Source organism: Melopsittacus undulatus, chromosome 9, assembly GCF_012275295.1.
Source record: "Melopsittacus undulatus isolate bMelUnd1 chromosome 9, bMelUnd1.mat.Z, whole genome shotgun sequence".
NCBI lineage: Eukaryota > Metazoa > Chordata > Aves > Psittaciformes > Psittaculidae > Melopsittacus > Melopsittacus undulatus.
In genome coordinates this window covers 20,559,857-20,585,350 of record NC_047535.1, presented here as the reverse complement: position 1 = coordinate 20,585,350, position 25,494 = coordinate 20,559,857, and the positions used below count along the sequence as shown (strand labels likewise).

Below are 25,494 nucleotides of genomic sequence, written 5' to 3'. Positions count from 1 at the left end.
TGGAACTCAGTATTTCACAGAGCAGGTAGCAGAAGATGAGGTAAGAGCCCCTAACTGGAGTAACAGCATCTTGTTCATGCCTGGTCAGTGCACACAAGAAGAAATGGGGGGGAAGTCAGGCTGCCTTGTGCAGTTACGGCAGTTACGGCAGCCACGGTTGGCGATGGGAGAGTGCAGGTAACAGGTTATGCTCCCTGTGTTGGACAGGCTGGGTCACTGTCCCCGTCTCCGGTGTGTGGGCGGTGCCTCACCCATAGAAAAGGGTGGGTTGCGCTCCTCTCCCTTCACTGTCAGTGTTAAGCAGGAGCCAGGTCCAGCCGCAGCGTGGTCGCTAAGCGTGGAATGGGTGGAGAGGTTGTATTTAATGGCGACAGCGTTAGGGCAGGGTGCCCTGTACTCAGCAAGTGTGGGCAACGGGCGGTCGGAGTATCCAAGCAACAGCACCGTGGCCAGCCCACGTATGTCCGGTTCTGCTCCAAAGCCTCGGGCTCTGACGTAGCTGCAGCCACATCCGCACTCACCGTTTCCTCGCGAGGACACCCGTTTACCTCTGCTGCCATCGGTAACGGCCACGGGACCCGGCCCCTTTAAGAGGCGGGCTCCCCCCTCCCGCCCTGCCTCAGCCGCCGGCGCCGCGCCACGCTCCGTAGTCGCGTCGCTCCGTATTTGCATCACGGAGAGGCGCCGGCGGTGTGGCGGCGGGCGCGCGGGCCGCCATGGCGGACATGGAGGATCTCTTCGGCAGCGACGCGGACTCGGAGGCCGAGCAGAAAGGTGCGGGGCGCCGCGCTCCCCCTCTGCGCGGCCGCGGGGGCCGGCCCCGGGGCTGCCCGAGCGGGTCACGCACCACTGCGGTGTGCCCCGGCCTCCGCTGCGCCCCGGCGGGGCTGGGCGGAACGCAATGGACCTCGCGCTGCGGTGGCTGCGGTGCTCCTATGGCCGCGGCCGGGGAAGCGGGGGGTGACAGACACATCCAGAGCGCGCTTCCGAATGTGATAGCGCCTTATTGGAGCTCAGCGGGTGCGGGGAGGTGGGGGCACCGGGGGTGCACGGGTTGCACCTCGTTATCTTGAGGCGCTGCCCCCATTGTCCATGCTGGAGAGCTGTCATCCTGTAAATGAAAACAGAACACATGGAACACCTCCCGATTTAACTCATTTGTATGTTTTTTAAATGCTTGCGTCAGCTTCTGTAAATTACTTTTCAAGGCAGGTGTTCCTTTTTTTCCCCTGTTTGAAACAGCACCCGCCAACCTCAGCGGTCAAGAGCAGCTCCGTTGTAACAGGCGTGTCAGGGTACCTCACACAGCTAACTTGGGTGAAAGGCACAATGGCAGGTTCACATTTGTAGGATCTCATATGTATGTATTTATTTTAAACCAGTATTTCGAATTTTATTTTTGTTTGTGTAATTACTTATTCAATAGCTTGCGGTTTGAAACTTTATGTGGCACCCATAATTTTCATTGTGACTTTCATTGGCTTTGCCTGTATTAAACATTTTATTTTACTGTTTTAGGTGACTTTTATAGGTCTTTCTTACAATTCACGGTAGGTTCTTTCTCTGGATTTGGTGGTTTTTGTTTGTTTGTTTTAAAGCAAAGCCCAGCATCTTATGTGCATCTTGTGGGGACATTTTAACTCTTAAAAAGTTATATTTGCTTTGCAGATTCGGACTCCGGATCTGAATCTGATTCTGATCAGGAGAATGCTGGCTCTGGTAGTAATGCTTCTGGAAGTGACAGTGACCAGGACGATGAGAGAGAGGCAGTAAAACCTAGTAATAAGGAGTTATTTGGAGATGATAGTGAAGATGAAGGGGCATCCCATCACACAGGGAGTGAAAACCATTCTGAAAGATCCTACAATCGCTCTGAAGGTTCAGGACATTCTGAGCATGAAGATAATGATCAGTCGGATGTGGACCAGCACAGTGCTTCAGAAGCTGCTCATGACGATGAGGATGACGATCGCGGGCATGGGTCTGATGAAGGCAGTCATCATTCAGAGGGAGATGGTTCTGAAAAAGCACATTCAGAGGATGAGAAGTGGGGCAAGGAGGACAAAAGTGATCAGTCGGATGATGAGGAGAGGCAGCAGAACTCTGATGATGAGGAGAAACATCAGAACTCTGATGAGGAGAAAGCACAGAACTCTGATGAAGATGAAAGGCCGCAGGTATCTGATGATGAGGAAAGGATCCAGAACTCAGATGAGGAGAAAATGCAGAATTCTGATGATGAGGAGAGGCCACAGGCCTCAGATGAGGAGAAGATGCAGAACTCAGATGATGATGAAGGGGCCCAGCACTCTGATGAGGAGAAAGTACAGAACTCTGATGATGATGAACGGGCCCAGCATTCTGATGAGGAGGACCAAGAGCACAAATCTGGTAAGATGGAATACAGTAGTAATGATTTGCTTCTAGTTTGATCTCTCTTAATTGTTTCATTTATATTGGCCTGAAAAGATTCAGGCTTCACTGTAAAGGCATTAATCATGAACTTTCAACTACAGTCATCTTTGTCATGTTTTTTTTATGCAGCACTTTTAAATTCCTTTTCATCTGAATCAACTTATTAATACAAAGGAATTTAAAACTGTGGAACAAAATGTTTAATTTGCTGAGAATAATTCTGCTCCTCAGTAGAGTCTGCAAGGGGCAGTGACAGCGAAGATGAAGTCCTGCGAATGAAGCGAAAGAAACCCATCGCTTCAGATTCAGAAGCGGACAGTGATACAGAAGGGCAGAAAGGTAAATGCTGGCATTGTTCTGTGGGGATTTGGTTCCATTAATCCCTGTTTTAAGCGCAACTGCTTACAGAACTTCATGAAATTTACAGTGCTCACGAGACAGTGTAACTGCAGTGCCATGGAAATAAGAAAACAGCACAGCAAGAATTCTCTGTGGGGAAGTACATGCTGTATTTCTCCTAATTATCTTTAGGTGGCTTTATCAGCATTTCTGTTTTCTCCATGAGAGACAGAGCTTCACTTTTGTGGATGTTGTTTCACACATTTTTACTGATGGTGTTAAGAAATGGTGCCTCTAATCAGAGCACCCCTGAGAGCCCTTGTGAGTTTTTGATGTTTAGCTGGCTGAGAAAGAGCTGTTGACTCTTCTGAGAAGTAGAACCTTCAAAACATGTTAATGAAGTTGCTGGTGACATAAATTTGTTTACTTGAGTAAAGGATGACCATACACCCTTAATTCTTCTGTTGACATTTTTTTTTACTAGATTCTCTTACTCGATAGAGCCTTTCCAGGAAAACATACCTTGAATCCTTAGCTTAAAAATACAAGGGGAAACTATTTTTCAGGATAAGAGAACAGTATGTGGTTCATAAGCATTAGTAATTTCTAACCTTTGTAGGTGACTTTAAGTGGCAATGAAAGTGAAGGATATGTTAATTTTTTTTTCTGTAAGTATGCCTGCATGTAGGGGTATGTGCATACATATATGTGTATTTTAGAATAGCATTTCTTTCTGCTTAAGAGCATGCAGATGTCATGGATCTGTTTGGAGGTGCAGATGACATTTCCTCAGGGAGTGATGGAGAGGACAAGCCACCAACTCCAGGGCAGCCCATTGTGAGTAGACTTGACTTTTGAAATAAGTCTGAAACATGCTGTTCCACTCTGAAATGTATAACACTGATTATGGTAATATTTTAGTGGAAAAGAGTAACAGCATTAAGCTGAAAACTGTATGTCAGCTCCTTTACTGTTTCCTTACTGTATTTTGGTCTCTCGGATTTACACCAGTATTTGCAATCACTTTTAAATGGCATATGAAAATGCTGACTTGAATTGCTTTCACTGAAAACTTTCAATTTCTTTTACCCAAAGCTTCCTGATCTCTTTCTCTGTGCACATGGATGACATTTCTTTTAGCTAATGTAAGTGCTTACTAAAGCAACAGTTGCCAGGTAGACATATTTTCACTTATGCTCTTCTTCTCTTCTTCATTAGGATGAGAATGGACTGAGTCAGGAACAACAGGAAGAAGAGCCTATTCCAGAGACTAGAATAGAAGTAGAAATACCAAAAGTAAACACAGACTTGGGTAATGATTTGTATTTTGTGAAGCTGCCCAACTTCCTTAGTGTGGAGCCCAGGTAATTACACATTAAGTACGTGATTGATAAGGTTTTTTTAGTCTTTCCCTGTACTACTTTTGATTTAGTAATACAGTTAAATATGTTTACTATATTTAAAATGGTTGACATTAAGATGCACACTTTTGGTTGTGATGGGTCAATAGTAATATATATTGCTGTTATTTAATCAAGCGCTGAGTAATTTCTGATGAGCTTGATTTTCAGCTTGATTTAATAACCTTTTGTATTTGAAAAACAAACAAAAATATGATTTAACTGAAAGTCCTGTTTCAGTTGAATCTTAAACATAGGTTCAGGTTCTCAGATACATAAAAGCTGAATGGGCAGCATCTTTATGCACTTTTGAGGGATAAAAACATAATTTTCAATTTTAGAATAAGCCCTTATTTGCAGATGCTTAATGTGCTGTTTAACTGTGAAGGGGCTGGTTACTCATTTTCCTGTTTACCTTACTAAAATTTTTTCTGGAATTCATAAGGAGAAACAAAGTCAATTATTAGAGTTGCTTGTGATACTAGGTTTGGGCTTAATTACACCTTCAGCACTTCCAGCAAAGTGCTGTCAAAGCCGTCTCTTGAAATGTTTTTGTGAAGCAGATTCGCTGCACTGCTTAATTGATGTCTTGTTAGCTGGTGGTATAGCATTGGGTTTGTTGTACCATAGCTAAATCATTCTTCCTGGCTTTTTTGCTATAGACATTCAGGAGAGAACTGTTAAGAATCCAGTTAGTGGCTCTATTCAGAGAAATCCTGGGGATCTCTGGGGGTCAGGCAGGACTGAAAATAGGATTGTACAGTAGCAGAGTCTGTTTATCACTTCTCTCCCTTGCAGCAGCTTGGAAACTATTAGGAAGGAGGCTAGGGAATGACCTTTCCCCACTCACTCCCAGCCCAGTTGTCAGATTTGTTGGAGGAAGAGAGGAAAACTAGTCTCATTTTCCTTTCCCTTCGGTTGAGCTTGAGATTCAAATTAAGAACAAATGGCTAACGTTGTCCTCTCAGAAAATCCCTGATTCACCACATTTATAAAATTATATTTTTCTTTTTACTTTCTCTGTACAATATTGTATAGATTTTGTTCCAGACTTCACCCTGACCTTATTATCCTGATGCCTAGGAAACAGTATTTTCTGAGGCACAGTTGCTTTCTTTAGCTGGAGCCTTTTAGGGGGTCTGAATGTTCAAGTGGCTGTAATGGATGGTAGTGAAGATGCTTGGGTAGGCCTCCTGTGGTGTTGAATCAATGCAGTAAATGACATTACTGCAGAAATGGCTGTCTCATATCTGCAGTGCCTGCTGTTGTGTGCAGTGTACGATTTAAACATTTAAAGCACCTGTTATTTTCACAACTCTAGAATGATCTGGATTAATTTTTAGAAGAGTAAAGACTATTATGTAATTTATTGCAGACCTTTTGACCCCCAGTATTATGAAGATGAATTTGAAGATGAAGAGATGCTTGATGAAGAGGGTAGAACTAGGTTAAAACTCAAGGTATAGCATTAAGTTTCCTTCTCTCTTTTACACTCATCTAGACACATTTCTTCAAAGTCTATCTCAGGTGTTTTAGAATGTTGTTTTGAGTTATGGTTCAGATTATGAAAGTGTGGACCAGGTCAGCACTGAGGAGAGTTGGTCCATTTTAGTAATAAATAAAAAAAGCTTCACAGCTGCATTTCACCTGTAAATGCAGTACCTTTCACTTTTATTTCCTTGCCTCCTGCAGCAAATGATCTAGCCTTTCTAACTGTGATTACTGACCTATACAGAGTATATTTTACCACAGTCTTCCTTACTGTGAGTTAGAAACTTTTGTATTTTTTCCCACAGGTCGAAAACACAATACGGTGGCGGATGCGACGAGATGAGGAAGGGAATGAGATCAGAGAAAGTAATGCACGGATAGTCAAGTGGTCAGATGGAAGGTTAGTTTGGACTTTGTGCTGTCCAAGGAATACAGTTGCTATTCCAGTGAAATGCTCTGGCTTGCAAAATTGGAAGGTCAACAAATTTTGATATAACTTCTGCACAGCAGTAATTCTTTACTCTCAGTGCTTTGAAAATGTTATGCTCTGTTTAGTTTGATTGAAATATAATTATTGGCTGTATTTGAAAAGGAAACATGAAGGCTTTCTCCATTTAGAAATGAGGCAAAAAATAGACTGTGGGGGCTTTATCAAATAATTGCTGTATGAATCTCTTTTAAGCATGTCTCTTCACTTGGGCAATGAAGTCTTTGACGTTTACAAGGCGCCATTACAGGGAGATCACAACCATTTGTTCATCAGACAAGGGACGGGTCTACAAGGACAGGCTGTTTTCAAGACAAAATTAACCTTCAGGTAAGCATGCTATTCTCTATCAAGTGTTGATACTTCCTTTGCAATTAAGTGCTATAACTAGTATATAAAGGTTAGAAATACAACTTCCTAAGCTTGCAGAGTATAACTGTTAAGTAAGAATGTGCTATTTTCCAAAGTCAGTCTTTCGGTAAGATTTGTCCTAAATCAGTTGTTCCAGTTTGAAAGGTTAATATGCCATTCACAGCACTGGGTGGGCTACATGTATTGTTTTATATATATTTTAATTTGCATTTTTAAGTTTAAGTCCTCATCTGAATCAGAATATTCCCTGAAATAAACCGTTCATCTGGCGCACAGTTGCTGTCAAGACGATGATTGCATCCTGGGCTGTTGATGTGAAGTGTGAGGATGATTATTCAGGCTGGACTGTATGTGCTTTGTTGAGAGAGGAACTGACATCTCCAGTAGCTGTTACAATGCACGTAAACAAATAATAGTAAAAAAAGGATGATGCTTTTACTGTTATGGAGGTGAATCTTTGAAATCTTCAGTGTGCTGGTCTGACTGATGTTGCTTGTAGAAGTATTTAACCCATAGCTAATTTTTAACAGGCCACACTCTACGGACAGTGCCACTCACAGGAAGATGACTCTGTCTCTGGCAGATAGATGCTCAAAGACCCAGAAAATCCGTATTCTGCCAATGGCAGGTCGGGATCCAGAGTCTCAGCGGACAGAAATGATTAAGGTATTGTGGCAAGGGAGATCTCTTATCTGTTGATTTAATCTAAAAAATCACAACCCTAATATAGCTGAACATTTTCTGACTTTATGAAAAACTGAGTGCATTTTGGAGTTACAGACAAGAGTTGTTAGCCATGGGTGCTTAACCTTATATATTACCAAAAAAAATCAGTACAGCACGGTCTTCACGCTGCTGTGACGTTACTTCAAAGGTTAGAGTAGAATACAAGTTCCTCTTGAGTTGGTTTAATTTTTTTTTCCCCTCTCAATACACTCCTTGTTTCTTTGGACAGAAAGAAGAGGAGAGATTAAGAGCTTCCATTCGCAGAGAATCGCAGCAGCGAAGAATGCGGGAGAAGCAGCATCAGCGTGGTCTGAGTGCAAATTATTTGGAACCTGATCGCTATGATGAAGAGGATGAGGGAGATGATGCAATCAGTCTAGCAGCTATCAAAAACAGATACAAAGGTGGCATCAGAGGTAATAATAAACCTTAACAGGATGTAAGTAGGACCTGTGTGATTCATATGGATTTATTTCTTGGGAGAGTTCTGCTAAAATTGTATCTTGCCAGTTCATTTGACAAATGAGCAGACGTGAGTTGAATTTGTGTAAGTTTATTTTGTTTACTGTGGACTTGGATTCTGCCAGCTTTCTGTGGGACTAAATATGGGAGAATTATTTTTGATATTACCTCTTCCTCACCAATTTCAGGTAAATATTTGTCTTTAAATTTTTCTCTGCAGAGGAACGTGCTAGAATCTACTCATCTGACAGTGATGAAGGCTCAGATGAAGATAAAACACAAAGACTACTCAAGGCAAAGAAACTTACTAGTGATGAGGTACGGAAAGGATTTTGTTCTTAAGCTGCTGATTTTCAGTCAGGAACATTTCCTGCACTAAATCTGTTTGTTTTTTTTTTTAAGCTGAGACTTTTGTAGTTTAATTTCTGCTCTGATTAATGTATTATTTGACTTGGCATGCTTTCTTTGGCAATTAATCACCAATTTCTTATACACTGCATCAGTTCATAGACCTGAGCGACTCCCAAAGGAGGTCACTATTGTTATTGCTGATACAAAGATGGAAAAAATTATACAGAGTTGTGTAAAATGACTTTACCAAAATTATGCAAGAAGGAAGAAGACTTAATATCTGTATCCTGGGGCAGTGTTACCTCCTAAGCTACATGGTCCTCTCCTGTTTATTACGTAAATAGCAGAAGCATTTTCACATAGTATTTCTTCACTTATTACACAGAAGAGCTAGGAAAAAAAAAGAGTAAAGAAGAGTTAATGTCCATTGCTACATAGATGTTATCCATCACCCAAGTACTATCCTAAACATTAGGCTATGGTCAAGTTAACTGTTAGCTACAGCGGTAGTGCTGTTTCCTCTTCTAAAATTGTGGTTTATTGGTTCATGATTTATCACTGCTGGGCTTAAGCAGATGAATCTTTGTGCACATCATGTCTTGAGGCTTAGTTCATTTCAAGTAATGTGACTTCTGACAGAGCACTGCAGTGGAGCACTTTCCAAAATTGATAGATGCCATTTCTGAGATTAAAACTTAACTGTCTGCATCCAGTGGCAGAAGTGGAACCAGGAAGTAGATGGACTCTGTCCTATATCAGCTGTACTTGTGTAGTCTGTTTTCCTGACTTTTGCTCCTCATTGTAAAATGCCTCTGTGGCAAAGAGCCATAGGGCTTTTACTGTATACCTTGGGAAGCTGAAAGAAGAGGGAATTTTGGAATTCATGACAAATGGCAGTTGATGCTTTCTTCCCACTGCCCTGTTCAAGAGGGCATTGGGTTGGATCAGGTGTTTGGCCTACTTGGTTTTAGCAGCCCATGAGTTTGCTTTCCTTTAGACATCACCAGTTCTGTATTACTGTAATCTTGCTGTTGATCAGTATAGTGCAGCCCTGAGCTGCAGCTGTGCTTGCATTGCTCTCAAGCCAAGATTGGCTTAGGAGTGGCAGTTTGGACACACCTGGCTCTGCTGATAGGTACCTTCACTTATGTGGCAGAATAATAAATACAACCTAATTTAGCGTAACAGCCTCTTATTACTACCTTGTAGGTATGAGAGATGTTTCTACATTGGCATGTTTTACTGTTTGTCTTTCAGCTGATTTCCTACAGTGACCTCTAGTGTACTATTTTAATAGCTGCTGAAGTGGCTAAAACCTTATCCTTGAATTTTAGAGGTTTCTGCAATATAGCCTCTTCTTAACAGGTCTAGTCTACAGCATTTCTCTGCCAGTTGAGGAACAATAGCATCCATTTTAAAATTAGATGACTTACAGGTAATATTCCCGTCAGGGCCACGGAGGGGTGCTACAGTGTTATGAAGAAAACCCCAGGATGAATCATGACTGCTCACTTTCAGTCACCATGTAGGAAGTATGGTATTTGTAATATGTATGCACATATATGAAACACTGGCTTCCTCATACACAGACTTTTATGTGCTGTCAGTCAACAATACAGCACAAATCTTTGTCCTGATAATTTGTTACCATTACTGAAAATATCAATCTGCTATGAATACATTTTCTCAATACATGGCAAGTAGTTTTACTGTTACTGTAGTTAATGGGCAAATTCTGTTAACCAGGAAGATGAATCATTTAACAATAGCCTGGCTAGATTACAAGAGAATGCTTGTTTTGAGGAAGAAGTTGTCATTGCGATTCCCACCCCTACTAATAGCTGTTTTCCGTGCTTAAAATTCCTTTCCTAGGTTCTCACTGTGCTAAGTTAATATAGGATAAAATGCTTTAAATAAAAACCATTAGAGTTCTGAAACTCCAATAATTTTTTAAAGTTCTGAAGTTCAATCTTTGCTGCTGCTTAAATCCAAGTAATATGTCTTGCTTTAAAAAGAAATCAACCAAAAAAACCCACCCCCAAACCAACAAATGGAGAAAGGGATGAGCTTGCTTAGACCTGAAGGTATTTTTGAAATACATTTCTTTTTAAACAATAATGGAGTCACTTCTTGTGCTTCATGTCAAAATCGATGAGTTTTACATTTATAACTAGTGATCTGTAGTTTGATTACACATTTTCATTGCATTCTGATTTAAAATGTTGTTTGGAAGCAGGTTTTAAACTGAGTTCATGTAAATGCACATGGAGTAAAAATCAATCTGTTGACACTATATTTACGTGCTAAAAATTGGACATCCAGCCTATAAGATCCTTATGGTATTGCTTGCAAACAGGTAACTAATTCAGTAATTTGAGTTCTTTTGATTAGTCTTTGAAGCCTCCTGAACCATTATGTTTCTTGAAGTATAAACTGTAATGTTAGTTCTCAGTACTAGCGATTTCTCATCAGTCTTCTTCCTGTATGCCAGAGAGTGATTTAGTTGCTGGTTTAGGGTTTGTTTTTTTTTAATGAACAAAATGCCTGCCTGCTTACTGAATTTCTTCTTTGCCTCAGTAGCTCTGACTTAGGGCATACAAGTGTCGGTAGCCTGAAAGTTGAGCAAAGCTGCCTGAAGGGAAAGTTCACTACAAATTCTAGGAATTACCCATGCTTGTAAGACTTGCTGAGAATGATATTGCACATCCCATTAATCCAGATTATGACATAAATTACTTCTATGCCATAGTTCAGGTTGAAGCTGATCTGGTTGCATCTTTATTGACATAAGTGGAGCTGCAGATGTATTATGGACCTGTTCAGGTTGGGCCTTGATATTGGTAGAAAATGTTTACTGAATTTAAAGTACTGATCCGTAAGCAGTTCTGCATCACAATACACCAAATGGAAAATAATTTTGCTTTTCTTACAAGAAAGACTTTGAGGTCTTTTTGTTGTTCTTCTGAGTCTTCTGTTTTGCTTGACATGCGTTGAGTTTTGCCCTTTTTTTGCCTTTAGGAAGGTGAACCTTCTGGAAAGAGAAAAGCAGAGGATGATGACAAAGCAAGTAAGAAGCATAAGAAATACGTGATCAGTGATGAAGAGGAAGATGATGATGATTGAGAAAGCACACAAGTTGTTTTTTCTTTTATATATATATATTTATATATATATTGTACAGTTCTCTTACAGCAAAGATGTAAGTAACCATAATGGGGTTATTTTGATAAAGGAAAATTCCATTGAAGTCTGAGTTTCTGATGTGAATAAAGTTTTTTGACTTCCTTTTACTTTTTAAGCTTTTTCTCTTACTGCAGCAACTATTGCACCAGGGATTGTCACAGTGCTGTTTGTTATCTCACACAGTACATTTCAATTTTGAGAACTGTAGTAATTGGTTATCCAAGTGAATTAATCAGTGATTTTTTACTGTATTCTTCAGGAGAAAACATTCTAATGTTTATAGAATGCTTAAATGGAAAGTTTGCCTGACAGGAGTATGGTGATTTAGCTTATGATTTGTATGGAATGGTTGGAACATATGAGTGGTACAGTACAATTCTGGTTTTCTTTATTTCCTGGTGACTGTGGACAGTACATGACTATCCTGGTATATTTTGATGACTAAAAATATTCGTTACTGTGTTTGAGTAAGCTGTGAAGTTCCTGCAGTTAGAATAGTTAACTCATCACATAAGACATTTATTTTTCCTGTATTGAAGCCCAGAATGAAAATCTGCATCTTGCCGGAGCATCAGTAGTAATAACAATAAGAATAGGCACATGCTAGTAATGTATATGTCAGAGAAAAAGCACCTATTTAAACAAAACTAAGAAATTTCTGCCAGCAGAGATGAAAATTTCCTTTAAAAGGTGAAATGAACCATAATGCAAAAATACATCCTAATAACAGTGGCTCTTAATCTCTTATAATCCTTATGGTGCTATTTCCTGTTGTTCCTGCTTGGTTTTACAAATAGGTTTGTTTAGTTGGGAAGTCACTGGAGGTGAATGTTCTGGACAGAATCATTGCTGCTTTTACACTATTTCTAAACACCTTATTTGATAATGCAATTCCAGTTGTAAAGTGGGGAAAGGCTACAAGAAAGATATGAACTTTTCCATGCTTTCCCATATGTAGTTTCTCTCATTGGTGAGAGAGCATTCAGATGTTATCTGTGTTGCTTTTTTAACTGTCTTTACACACAGTCCTATGGAGTTTGTGATTGAAATAAGGTAACAGAAAACAAAACTAGCTCAATGCTTTTTTTAAAACGGTAGAAGGCAAGTGCCTCATAGTCAGCATTTTGCTCATGACATTCTCTGGTTCTTTGAGGTGCAGTTTTCAACCTGGACATTTTGGGATTGTCATCTTTAATTAGGATAATAGCTTATCAAAGTGCTGTACCTCAGTTTCTCCTGCCTGGAAGGTGCAGGAAATGTTCTGGCTGCAGTAGGACGGAGCTCTTTGTTAATGTATTCTGCTGAGCAGCTGACTGCAGTGTAGGCATTTGCAAGGATGAAAACAAAGTGAAAAATATCAACTCAGGAGTCTGAATGCCTGAGAAACTGTTGTGGTTTTTTTCTATAATTAAATTGTTATCTAAGAGTTCCTGTGCCTCTTTAATGTGCAGATAAAACCTTTCTCCATCTGCTGGAATTTTGACCCTGTAATCCTCTTAGCTCAGACCTCTGCTGGGAGACTAGTTCCTTACATGAAGTTACCTGCTTTCCATTCGTAACATTCTCAGGAACAAGCCAGCTGCTTACAAAGGGACTCATTCTGTATGAATGTAACATAGAGTAATAAAAGCCTCCCAGGTATGGAAACACACTGCTCTTTCACTGGTAATGTGTTTGTTTTTATGTCAGTTCGGTTAAATGTTGACTGTTTTTATTTTGACTGCACTCCTAGGAGTGCAGATGTTTTAATCACTTTCATAGGTTTGAGGCTGACTAAGCCTTTCCGAAGTACTCCTCTTTAGCTTCCAAAAATTAGGCTTTTTGTGGATTACGAAGATGAAAACAAGTAATTTTTTTACAATGTTGTCCTTTGTAAATTGCTCTTTTACAATCTTCTTTAGACATGGAATTTTAGAAAGTGTTTTCTCGTCTTAAATTGGTTTAATCATCGTAATTAAAGTCACTTGAATGAACTTAGCCTTAGCCACAGTATTTTCATAGTTGTGAGTCTAATGTACAGTTTTAGTTAGCTCGAAGACAGTTTCTCCTTTCCCTTTTCCCAGCCTCCAGTATGAGAGAAGTACTTGGAATTGTTTCATTTTATCCAAATTAAACATATTAAGCCAAAGGTAAGAGAATGTGGATTGAACTGTGTTTACTCTTGTACTGACTGGTCAGAATACAGCTTCCAGAAAGGGCATGATTTGAACAACTTCCAACAATGAAAAATTTCTTTGAAGAGCTGATACTAAGCTCTGTGAGTAATGGATTTTATGGCCAGTGGCAGGATGCAGGATAAACGCTCTTGAAACAGTCACTGAAGGCTGCTCTTGGCTGTATAGTCTTGTGGTTTCAAGTACATTTTTTAACTTTATCCTGCTTTCCAGTTGTTAATTTGGAGTTTTCTTTCTAGTACCTGGTAGCATTTTCCACCATCCACTTTTCTCCATCCTGACCATGCAACTTGGCATGGATTTCATGTTTCAGCACACCTGATGGGTCAGGGAGTGCCCATTGAAAGGAGGAGCTGCTCATGCAGTCCCTCACTTCTAGCAGCAGGTTTGGTGATAGGTAGCCCAGCTCAGTGAGTCAACTTGCTAAAGTGCCAGGAAATGTCTCTTCTGCTGAGCTGTGTGTTCTGCCAGGCATGCCTGCAGTCGTGACTGCCCTACTGCCATGGGAGCATCAGGGCCAGCTCAGGGAGTCCGTGTGGCCACAATGGGGAAATCAGGGAAGGGAGATCTCTTTGGCAGGGGTAAACATTGACTTGGCTGTCTTTGAAAACTTACCCTGACCATACAGAACAAAGTGAATAGTTTTCTACTGCTGTAGCTGCCAGAGCTGGCACATTGAAAAGTCATCTGTGCCTCGAGGTGGTGCAAGGGGAAGCAGGACAGATTCTGTATATTTCAGCAAGATTTAATATAGCTCTAATACGAAGCTGCAGCCTGAGGAATGTGTTAAACATGAGATGGTGACTTTGCTATGAAGTCATGGGTATTTATGTCTCTGCCAGTAGGCACGGGGGTCCTCGGTGTCAGCTATTTTGAGCAGAGTGCCTTTGTTTAAGAGTGTTAGACTGCTAATGAAGCTCTCTGGGTGTTGAATGTATAGAGATTGTTAGGTGGGAATGATCAAGATGATCTGTTTCCCATAAATGTTCTTCCCATTTTTGCTGTGAGAGGTATAATGTCTGACACTTGTGAAACGTAGGTAGGCTGTTGTAATGCTCAGGAACTTGCCTGTAACTTGTCTTGAAGTGCTTCTTGGAGAGCATGTGACTAATACCTGCTGTTGCCTAGTGATGCCCTTTGACTTGAGCTGGATATTTTTAATACCTGTCTGGACATGACAGACTTGCAGAAAAGCTGTGACCTGGTATTGATTACTAGCTTGTATCTTTAATTGCTTTAAAACTCCTGGGCATTCTGGGGAATTATATAAGCTAAGTAATTGAGAAAATAACAGAAAATGAAGTAAATCTTTGATTGTCTGACACAAAGCCTTTTGATTAAAAAAAAAATCCTTTGAGAAGAATCCTTTTGAAAAGACCTTTGGTTTCTTCAGGGTTTTGGTGGTGCTTTTTGAGGGTATTTCTATGCTTTAAAAGCCTGTATGAAGCTTATGGGCTGATATTTGGAAAAAGTCAGTTATTAATGTGGAAGCTTAACTTCAGAAAGCAGGGTTTTTCCATTAAGGCTTAGTCTTGACGAAACAAGAGGTGGTGGTGCTAGCTTACCAACAAACATAACTTCTTGTCTCTGGTTGATGTTGAAATTCACTGGGAAGCAGTTGCATTCATGCAGTTATTGTTAGTCATGAAATTGTATCAATGTTGTATTTTATATTGTAAATTAAAGATAAATAAAGTCTTATAAAACAGTGGAAGTATTAACTAACACACCCTCTTTTTTATATCCTTGACTGAGTCAGGTTATATCTCGTTTTGTGTTTTTCCTGTTCTTTGCAAGATACTTCAGTATGTAACTGTTGAGTTGGGGTGCTAATCTTAACCCGGTAATTTGGCATTTTTCTGAGGTTTTCATGCCATGTAGATATATGATAAACATTCTGTACAGGACAGGTTCTTACAGTAAGATTCCTTACTGATGTTATGATAAATCCATTTTTGGAAAATATACATGGATACTGAAGGAACACTCGCATTTTCAACATATAAATGAAATAAACATTAGGGTTTTGGTAATAGCAGTGCCAGCCCTTCCATTCAGGCGGCTATATTAACATTAACACCACTTTAGTTGTTACCCTTTTCCATGCCCACCTTGTCACACTATGTATGTCAGATTGGTAATGTGTCTTTTGGATCAAATTTTCTGTGTTGTTCCTCTCAGTACTGGCGTTTCTGGTGATCAGGAAAGGAAATGGGAATGTTCTTGCTTTGGAAAAAAAAGTGCAAAATATGTACTGTTGTTTTGAGAAGCATCAGTGCTCACTTACAGCTTCATGTCTCATGATGAAACAAGAGGCTTAAATAACAAGGACAGAAATAGTGGAGTGTTAGCTTACTGACAAAAAATGTTTGCCTGTTGCCCTTTCCAACAGTTCTGTGAGTTGCCTTGGGATGTAGATGGTGTTCCTGGAACTTAAACCAGTGTGTTGTTGAACATAGACAGCTATAGTCTAACGTAAATGCAAATTTGGGCCCAAATGTGTTTGGATTCTTAAATCAGTCTTATGAAAATGACTAGAACATGTTCTTATTTTGGAGCTAATGCATTTAGATCAACCTAGTGGGAGAATATAGGATAGAGATCAAACTCTTGCAGTACCTACAGTCAAGACATTTAATCCTGTAGCAACCTCCCACGTTTTAATAAAGAGCTAAAATTCCAGGTTTTAGTTTCAGGAAAGCAGGTAAGTTTTGTAACAGTCCAGCCATGTATAAATGGTCTGATACACCCAAGATGGACATTGCAGTCGTCTTCTGTAACAATGAATAGGAAAGCAATTTAGAAGGGAACAACCTTCAAGTCAGCAAGTTGACTTGGCAGGCCTGTGGTTTTTAAGGAGGATTGACACTTGCAGAAGTGTTTGGGCTTATGGGGAAGAATAGGCAGTCCAGGCTAAAGTATTGTAGAGATGAAATGGTCAGCTTCCAGAATCCTTAACTCAATGAAATGCAGGCACACAGTTTAGGATGTGAAAGCTTGTCCTAAGGAAAAAAATCTGTCTATTGGTCTAATCAGGCTGTTTACGGCTGCTACAGCCCCTGGTGGGTATTTATGGTAGGCTTGTAAAAGAGGCAAGAAATGTGTTGTACAGTGGAAACACTTAGCCTTGACTTGTCACCGTGTGACTGGGCATTGCTATAAAACAGAAGAATTATTTGTTTCAGGTAAGAGGGGGGATCAGATTCCCTGAAAAAATAAGTTTTCTTAAGTAGGATGTACAAATAAAGCATGCTTGGGAAGAAAGATTAATATCTTCAGTTGAATACAGGAATTTGTTACTAGCTGTTCTCTAAAGCTATCAAGACAAATTGGTCTTCATTTCAGCATGCAGTGAAGTGTGCAGTTACAGGATGTGCATGGTCACTATCAATATTAATTTCATGTCTGTCCTGAAACTTCTCCAGAACAAGCCAGCGAGCAGCAATACAGGGCATATGGTCAGGTCTTGAATAGGGTCCATCAGAGCCCAGAGTGAGGAAGGCAGCATCCTAGCAGGTACTGAGTTCTGTTGCCCAGTCAGCTTCTATGAGGTTGTTTTAAGTCCAGCTGGTCACAGCACCCTTAAGGCATTGCTATCCACTGAGTCAAAGTGGGATACACACAGACAATATATTGATTTTTATCTTGGCAGCCAGCTGACTTGATCTGGCTGCCCTTCCTCTGTAGACGTGTTGGATAAGATGTTGCTGTAAATAGTAAAGTAAAATATGCATGTCTGAGTTTAATACTTAATTGCAATGGGATGAAAAAATCAGAGGGCAGGGGAATTAATATTCAAGGGTAGCAGGAGCTGGCCTACATTGGCTGAAAGAGATCCAGAGCTTTCTGCAGCTCTGACTGCCCCTGTTCTTATCACAGAAGTAACATCTGTGCATCTATTTAGGTTATTTATGGTGCTTGTCTGGTTGATAATTAGGTTTGTGTCTGCTGTAACCATTTAGGTAATGTTTTCCCAGGATCTCTGCTGGCAGGTGGCTGATTTTCTGTGTTTTTTTTCAAATAGAGTGTGGTAGAAAGCTCCTGCAGAAGGGTCCCTTCCTGCCTTTCAGCTGATAGTGGTGGTTTGATGCTGCAGTCAGCTCAGTGCTCAGAGCTGTATTTTCCCATGGTCAGTATACTGCATTTTCCTTTGGAAAAGCTGTTCATTCACAATTGCCTTGGGTGGAGGCTTTTCTTTTGTGAGCTGGGTGCTGTTTGCATGGTAGTGGCGGAACACAAAGAATTAAAACCAAAGACTGGGAAGTTTCATATGTAAGCTATTGTTAAGGACCTTGTCAACAATGAGCTTTGGGAAACTCTTCAGAACTGTCAAATGCTGTAATTGCAGATGGGGTTGGGCATATAGAATAGCTCAAGTTGGAAGGGACCCATAAGGATCTCTGAGTCCAAGTCCCTACTCCTCACAGGACTACCTAAAACTAAACCATATCTCCTAAGAGCATCATCTGAATGCTCCTTGAACTCTGCCAGTCTTGGTGCCATGACCACTTCACCCTCTCAGTGACGAAACTTTTCCTAATTTCCAACCTGAACTCCTGGTGCATCTTCATTCCATTTCCCTGTGTCCTGTTGGTGGTCATCAGTGGAGATCACCACCCCCCTTGAAGAAGGTGTAGGTTGGCATGAGGGGACCCCTCTACAGCTGTATGCAGGTCGAAGATGCTTGCATCAGTGTATTGTTTTAGATTCACTATCAGTTAATAGTGAATATTACCATGGACTTTGCTTAAACAACTGACATTTTAATACTATCTTTAAATACTTCTTTTCCTTCTGAAGAAAACCTTGTTTAGAAAAGTTGATTACTAGAGAATATTGGTGAGTTTTTCTTTGCTAAGAAAAATATACTATGCTCTGTGGATGTGTTCCCTTTGTTGATAGTATGACTGTGGGAGAACCTTCCTGTATCAGTAAATGAGTCAAAATTTGTTTGAGGGGTAGATAAGAGGGGATTGGTGATTTATGAGTACCCTTCCCAGGTTTCTTATATATTCATGTTTATGAACATATATTTTCTATGTAATTCTAATGTCTCTGGACATGGTCAAAAACTTCATTAATATCTACAGATGAAAATGCTTTTGGAGCTTGATTGCAAAGTGACCACACTGAAACTGAGAACATTTCACTGATCTGTGGATATGTTACCCTTTTGCAAATCCGGTTTGATGTCTCAGAACTAAATAGGATTATTCTGGCACTCAGGCTTTCTCAAGCACTAAACTTGGAGTAGGTGCTGGCATCTAGGAGGTAGCACCATGTATGTGGTTGTCTGTCTTAGGGTTTAGTCCTTCCATAGCATGAAAACTAAATCTGTGAAAGCTGCACTGCCAGGCTGAAGAGTCATTTGTAATTTGGCATTTTATTGGACATCAGGGCTGCCATTTTCTGTAGTCATTTTCAACATCTGCTCCTGCAGTTTTAATTCTAGGGCAACTTTTCCTTCTGTTTACCAGCAAAGTTTTTGAGTAAGCAGGATTATCTGAGCTTTTTCAAGTCGTTTGAATGTCCTTAATACATGTGACAGTGACATTTGTTAAAACCAATTCTGGATTGATGTCATGTGAATTATAGCAATGTGTAATGCACTGTGTTTGCAATATGTTCACTAGAAATGCTTACACCTCTGCATAAGTCACATAGCTCTGTAGAACAGCATTTTTAAATCTTGTTTCTGTCTCTGAACTTATTTGCAAGGGATCCACCCCAGGTAACTCAGAGAAGCTGGACAGTTGGCAGTAGGCTGATGTGGGATGTGCAGAAGAGCTGATACTACTGTTAAATGCTGAGGCTGCAGACTGGAAAAGGTTGAGAGTGCTGGGCTGGATACTTGGGACAGTTCATGGTTCTGTATGTAGCACTGAATATGACAGTAGTTTGTATCTGAAATACACTTGGCTGCATAGGAAGAACACTTCCCAGATAAGCTGGAAGGAAGCTTTTTAAGGGAAGAAACTGTTTTGAGATGTGTTTTATAAACCCCTTCCAAGCCTGTCTTTATCCCTGGGTTTGGTTTTTCTTTTCTTTGCCTTCCTTTCACAACGTCTCATTAAATCTCTCCAGACCTTCCTAGGCCAGACAGGTTTTTGATGTTACACAACATTGTCCAAGGTGTGCTGGTGGATCAGCTACTATTGCCAGAGCACTACAAGTGAGAACTCAAACTCTTTGACACAGTTAAGAAGAGAAGGTGTCACAATTGAGCTGGGGCTTTCTGGCAGCAGTTTAAGGCAGATGTATTACTGTTTTTCAGTAGACAGGGATGGTAAAATTTAAAGACTGTATGGCTTTCAGAAGTTACTAGAATTTTTAGGTAAACTGGCTTTTGAAAGCCTTTGGGATCCAGCCTTAGATGTTCCTTACATCAGGTTGTGTGTTTCAAAAACCAGAAAACTTTAAAATGGAAGGAAGCCTGAAATAGATGGGGGAAAAAATCCCACGTATTTTTGGAAGCAGAGAAGTGGCAGAACTCCTGCCAGGTGGTTAATCTGGCAGAGGGGCTTTGTTGGATGAAGCCATGGCTGTCTGAACTTGCAGTGCTTGCAGGCACTGCCTGTCCACAAGCCATGTAGGGCCACGAGGGGGAAACATGCAGATGGTGTGGGGGGGACAGCACAGGTCATACACACCTTGCAGTGTGTATCATGTCTTGGCCTTGTACACAGGGGCTCATTGCAGCTGTAAGTCTGAGGGAAGGAGAACGTTATTTCTCACTCTTTGGGAAATGTGGTAATTAATGAAGAGTGGGCTCACAAATGAGAAAACCCAAGCATGCCCTGCCTTTCTGTAAACACACACTAATCACTCAGAAGTACACGAGTTGCCTGCCAGAAGGATGTGTTCTTCAGGATGTGATTCCAGATGGTTCTTTCTAAACCATATAAATATATGTATTTTAAAGCTGGTAACAAAACAGACTGTAAAATAAACTGAACACTTGCATTAAAAAATCCCCAACATTTATGACACATACCAGTGTGATTTAGGCTGAGAAGTCATTTGGATTCACAGCAACACAGAGGTGCTTCCCCCCTCCCATTTGACCAAGCTGCTGTGCTGAGGCATTTGTGTGGACGCTCCTCGTGCCCACTGTCCCCTGTGGACCTGCCACCCGCGTGTCCTCCCTGGTTAGTTGTTTGTTCATCGCTCCATCTCGACAGCTGAGCTTTCTGGTGTATTTTTGCTCTTGCAAGGCAGGGCTGCGCTTTTCTACATAGGAAATATTTGGCCGTTGCCCAAGCTGGGGTCTGTGAAGTGTTTCTCAGATAAGGTGCAATGTTACCTGGCTCCAAGGTATCAGTTTATGGGAAAGATCCTATGAGTGTGTGGCTGTTGGTAGCGTTGGGGTTTAGCCTGTGTATGAAGCTTCCCTGAGGCTCAGGTTGTGAGTTTAGCGCTGTGGTGTGACATGGCAGGGGGGCTTGGTGCTGGGTGAATGGGAGCATAGCTTACAATTCCTATGAAGAGCTTACCAAAATGTTTAGAAAGTAGGGAAATGTTTGTTGAAATATACAGAATAGCAAACCTCTGATGCTAAAGCACAGCAGTACAGGATACTGAGTGCTTTGGTTCTTGGGTTGCTCAGCATGAAACACCAGTGGGTTTAGACTCATAGAACCTAAGCCTGTTTAGGTTTGGATGTGGACCTCTGTGCTCTGAGACAGGATAGACTTGGTGTAAGCCTTCCTGACAAATTTTAACTTGTATATTCCTGGTGATGATTGCGCTATTTACCTGTCTCCAGTTTCCCAAAGGTTTCTGAGTCTCAGCTCACCTTTTGCTGCAGCTTCAATCAGTACATTTGCTACTCCTAACAGGCAAGGGCAAGCTGCTGGTTTCATACATGCTTTTTGAGCTTTTTTTCTCAATATGGCAGTGTCTGTCTCATTCAGCTGTGGGCCACCAAGTTCTTGCCAGATCCCATTTGTTTGCACTTCTGGACTTATTTCTATGCCTGCCTCTGGAGAAAAAACCCCAACCAAACCATGTCTTAAGGCCTTACAATGTAAGGTCTGTTTGTCTGTATGTGGAGAGTCTGTTAGGTGAAGATGAAGTAAGGCTGCACATTGCATGAGGTCATTTGGAGGTGGCGGGTAAAATATCTTTGTACTTTGGTGTAACCCCTGATAATGTATTGGCAGAGCTTTGGTGTGAAAAGCTGAGATTGCAGCTTCGGGCTGTCTGTAACTAGTCCATGTTGCCGTTCATCAGTTTTAGGGTTTCAGAAGGGAACAGGGAAGATTAGGAGAGAGCAGCACACCTAATTCTTGTCCTTGGGCAGCTTTTTGGTCCTTGTGACCGGTTTCCATGGCAGGAAAATAGGCAGCTTTGGTTAAACCTGTTACGTGTGACTTTGTTGTTGTGCTCTAAAATGGTTCCTGTATTTCACAGCAGTGTCGAGCAGTGCAAAATCTGCTGTTGCCAGATAGCGAGTGGGTGTTGTGCCAGTGTTTGTGCAGAGAGGAGCTGCTCCGGCAGCCGAAGGGCAGCTGGCAGCTCTCCTGCCTCGTCATGCACGCTGGCGTGCTCTGATGCACTGCACAGGATCATCTGTTGGTCCGAGGTGTTCTTGTGTCCCCTCAGCTTGATCAGAGCTAGAAAATGAGATTGCCTCTCCATGCATGTAGGAGTTGGGAGTTTGTGTACTATTAATGACAAATTTGAGGGGAATTTGTGTGTTGTGCTGAAGATCCCAGCAAATCCTGTGATTCCTCTTGTCCAAAGCCAGGTGCCTTTGGGAACACACATGAAGCAGTGATTTTTTTGCTGTCAGATCTACCAAGGTGATCCCACAGGTGTATTTCCATGGAGTTTGGTGCAAGTATGGGGGCTTGTGGACCATGCAAAATGAGTCTCATGATCAGTGCTGATCAAATCATCATCTGTTCAGCTCTTTCTTTCTCTGAAAGTCTGCCGTCTGTGCAACAACAGCAGTGGTGCACAGCCACCACTTGGGGAAGGTGCAGCAAGGAAGGGGTTTGGGTTCTATAGGAGGGGTGTCCCTGGTGAATGTTTGTAGCAAAGGCCCTGTTAATTTCCCCGCAGCTAACCCCAGGCACTACTTTCTGCAGTGGAGGGATGCTTGTGTGAATGCCATTCCTGTGCTGGATGTGGGCAGCCAGTTGTGTGCACCAGCCCTCCGAGCAGCCCCGGTGAGGTACCAGGGCAGCTGTGCAGCCTGTGTCTTGCCAGGGCACTTCCTGTGCCTCACGGCTACTTTCCCCTCCTTTGCTTTGGGTCCTGCTTCCCTGCAGAAGTCAGTACTGTTGGTTTCTGCCTGCTTGTCATGAATTCTGAATCCAAGTGTGTATTTAGCAATGGTTTTAATCTCTTTAAAACTGTCATGTCTGTTTCTGTTTTCAAGAGCAGCTTAACACTTTGTTTCTCTCCAACCTTCTTCCACTTGCCAGCCCTCTGTTGCAGATCGTTGAGGTGCAGAATCACTCTGTCTGCAGCTGCTTTTAACTGATAATAGTTAATCACCACCTTTTGCAAACCAGCCTGCCATGTATCTTCTTTCTCTTGCTCTTCTGCTGGCCTGCTCTGTTCTCTTTCAGTTTGATTTATAGCTCTACACATGGGCATGTTAATGGAAAAACCTTGAAGGGACAGATTGTGTATGCTCAGACTGCCACTTCAGCAATAGCATGCATTTAGCTGCTTGGATTTCCATGTATGTACCGCATTATGGCTCAGCAGAGCAAGTGGGGTGTGCATTTAATTTAGTAAATGTCTTTCCTAACCTGTCACAGTGTTGCTTGTTTTCACTAGAGCATATGCTCTGATGGGGGCTTTTGATTCAGCAGAAATAATGGTAGCCAGTAGAGCTGATCAGATGCTGCAGAAACAGTTTATCACATCAATTATTCAGTGACTGTTGCTGCTCCTTATCATGTAATGTGTTTGACTACTCCACAGTTGGTGCGCTCGTGTGCAGCACCAATGCTGAGGGGGATTTTCTGCTTCACTGGCCTTTGGTGCAGGTACAGAGGTTTCCCGTGCTCCTCACTGGTGGTACAGGGCGGGACGTGAGAGTCTGGATGGTTGGTAAAGGCTTGAAGTGCTCCTGAAACAATTCCCAGTTGGAGCCTTTTAAGTGGTGAAACCACAGAGAGCCCCTGTGCATGTCAGAGGTGTTACTGTTTGCTTTGCAGTGGAAAGGGTCATTGGACGCGGTGCCTTCAGGTAACCCGTCTGGCTGTGCCCAGAGCTGGGCTTGCACAACCCCTGGGATGACCTCCAGCAGAAGGCAGCGGGTTCAGTGGTGGTTCTGGTGTCTGCTCATGCTGCAGCATAGGGCTGGCACAGCTCTGCCACCAACAGACCACTTTCTGAGCCCTCATGCACTGCAGCTGTGTGTTCTTGCCCCTTGCCGCAGGGGCTGTAGGAAGCAGGAAGTTTAGGTTCAAAATGTGTGGCAGGTCTTTTTTTGGTTGAAGACATTGTGTGTCTCATGGTTTTCTACATGAAGTTTGTTTGCTGCCGGATGTGACACATTTGTGCTTGTGTCAGGGCTTGTGGGGGTTGTGTTTTTTCCTGTTTCCTGGGCCAGGTAAGTTACTTAATGCTTAGGTTGATTAGATGAGTATAAACCTTTTATGACAGTGATAAATGGATTATATATCAGATACTGAGGGTGCTGTGTAAAACTGAGGTTGAGAAAGATCTTTTGTTATCTTCCTCCTGCGGTTGTCCCTGTCACCTGCCCAGTATGACACAGTCTTCCCATGGGAGCAGCCTTTTCTCTTCCCCAGTGCTGGAGTCAGTTTGATGGAGCATCAAAACACCTTCTGACAGTGGTGGGTGGCTCGGGTGTTGATCTTGGTGAAGGTGGGCAGTAGCAGGGATGGGTACATTGGGACTGCCAGGGAGACCCCTGGAATTTGGTTTATTTTCCTAGGGGAATCTGTGTTGAATTGCATTTGGAATAGCTGGTTCATCCCTCTGCTGGCTGCTGGGCAGTGCTTTTACCCTGTGAACGTCTATGGTGAAGAACCCAGCTTCCCCTTCAGAAGTGACAGAAGATCAGGCCTGCCAGTCTCTCCAGGATGATAACTGGCCTGTGCATGGTCCATTTGCATTGCAGATGTGGTTTCCTCACAAGCCAGGGCCTGACAGGCTGTTCTCCACAGGTATCCTGCAGTCCCCACATCCATCCTTGCCTGTGGTGCACTACCTTGTCCCTCAAGCACTACAGCTGGAGCATTTTAACCCAGCACTTGGTATGGTGAGTGGCCAAAGCAGCCTATTAACCCCTGCTCCACAAGCCCGGCACTGTTTCCTTGGCATTGAGGTGCCTCCTGGAAATGTTGGTGTCTGTGGTATTTCAGATACATCCACACTTGCATCCTTTTGAAATGGTCATTAAGGAATTGTGGTCCTCTTAGATCTGTGAATAAAGGTTTGGTGAGCAGGGGATGTAAAGCTGTGATCCTGGCCATGCTCCAGGATGCTGTCATTGGTGTGCGGAGAAGGCACCACTGATGGGATCACCTCCCATAATGCTGTTCTTTCTTTCCCATGGAAGAGGAGGGGAGAGGAGGCTCCCCTTGAAGGGGTCTGGGATGTGCTGTGCCCTCAAGGCTCTGCTTCAGTGCCTGGCTTGGGAGGGCTGTCAGGGGTTAGCACTGTGCTGCCGGTGTGGTGGTTACTGTGAAGCTGTGTGAAGGACAGGGCTACTCCTGCAGTGGGTGCAGTTCCATGGTATGGGCACTTTGGTGGCAGTGTTCCCCTCTTCACCCTTGGTGTCTTGTCCCGGCCCCTGGAGCTGAGTTAACCTCTCCTGGTGGTGATGCAGCTGTGCATGGGACTCTGCCCTCAAACACAGACCTGATCTTATCCTTCTGATTTTTAATAGGATTGATATAAAGACTTGGATCTGTTCCTTCATTAGTGAAGCCCCATAGAAAGTTCTGTCACTGGCAGCCCCAGGGGCAGCTTGGTGTGAGGTGAGAAGGAGATGCCAGCCACTTCTGCTGCCCGAGTGGGGTGAACTCCACCTTGCTACAGAATCATTTTCATCTACTTGGTGGTTCATCATCCCCAGGTGGACCTTGTGGTAGACGGACCTCAC

At 42.2% G+C, this 25,494-nt stretch overlaps 1 protein-coding gene across 2 annotated transcripts; it reads left to right on the top strand.

Annotated features, from left to right (window-relative positions):
• Positions 1-644: 644 nt before the first annotated feature.
• On the top strand, positions 645-12,877 carry LEO1 (LEO1 homolog, Paf1/RNA polymerase II complex component). 2 transcript variants are annotated; one of them, XM_034066179.1, is made up of 12 exons: positions 645-774; positions 1,669-2,391; positions 2,650-2,754; positions 3,497-3,591; positions 3,973-4,118; positions 5,530-5,614; positions 5,951-6,045; positions 6,328-6,462; positions 7,035-7,170; positions 7,460-7,646; positions 7,913-8,010; positions 11,062-12,877. In XM_034066179.1, exons 1-12 carry the CDS (start codon positions 717-719, stop codon positions 11,164-11,166), a joined length of 1,968 nt encoding a protein of 655 aa, XP_033922070.1. In that variant the 5' UTR covers positions 645-716; the 3' UTR covers positions 11,167-12,877. The 2 variants fall into 2 exon arrangements, with proteins under 2 accessions (XP_033922070.1, XP_033922069.1); XM_034066178.1 differs by having other exon boundaries at positions 2,647-2,754.
• Positions 12,878-25,494: the final 12,617 nt, after the last annotated feature.

Coding starts and splice junctions, on each gene's coding strand:
- LEO1 (XM_034066178.1), top strand. CDS start 717: ATGGCGGACATGGAGGATCTCTTCGGCAGCGACGCGGACTCGGAGGCC. Junction 6,463..7,034: donor AAGACAAAATTAACCTTCAG/GTAAGCATGCTA, acceptor AATTTTTAACAG/GCCACACTCTACGGACAGTG. Junction 7,171..7,459: donor AGCGGACAGAAATGATTAAG/GTATTGTGGCAA, acceptor TTCTTTGGACAG/AAAGAAGAGGAGAGATTAAG.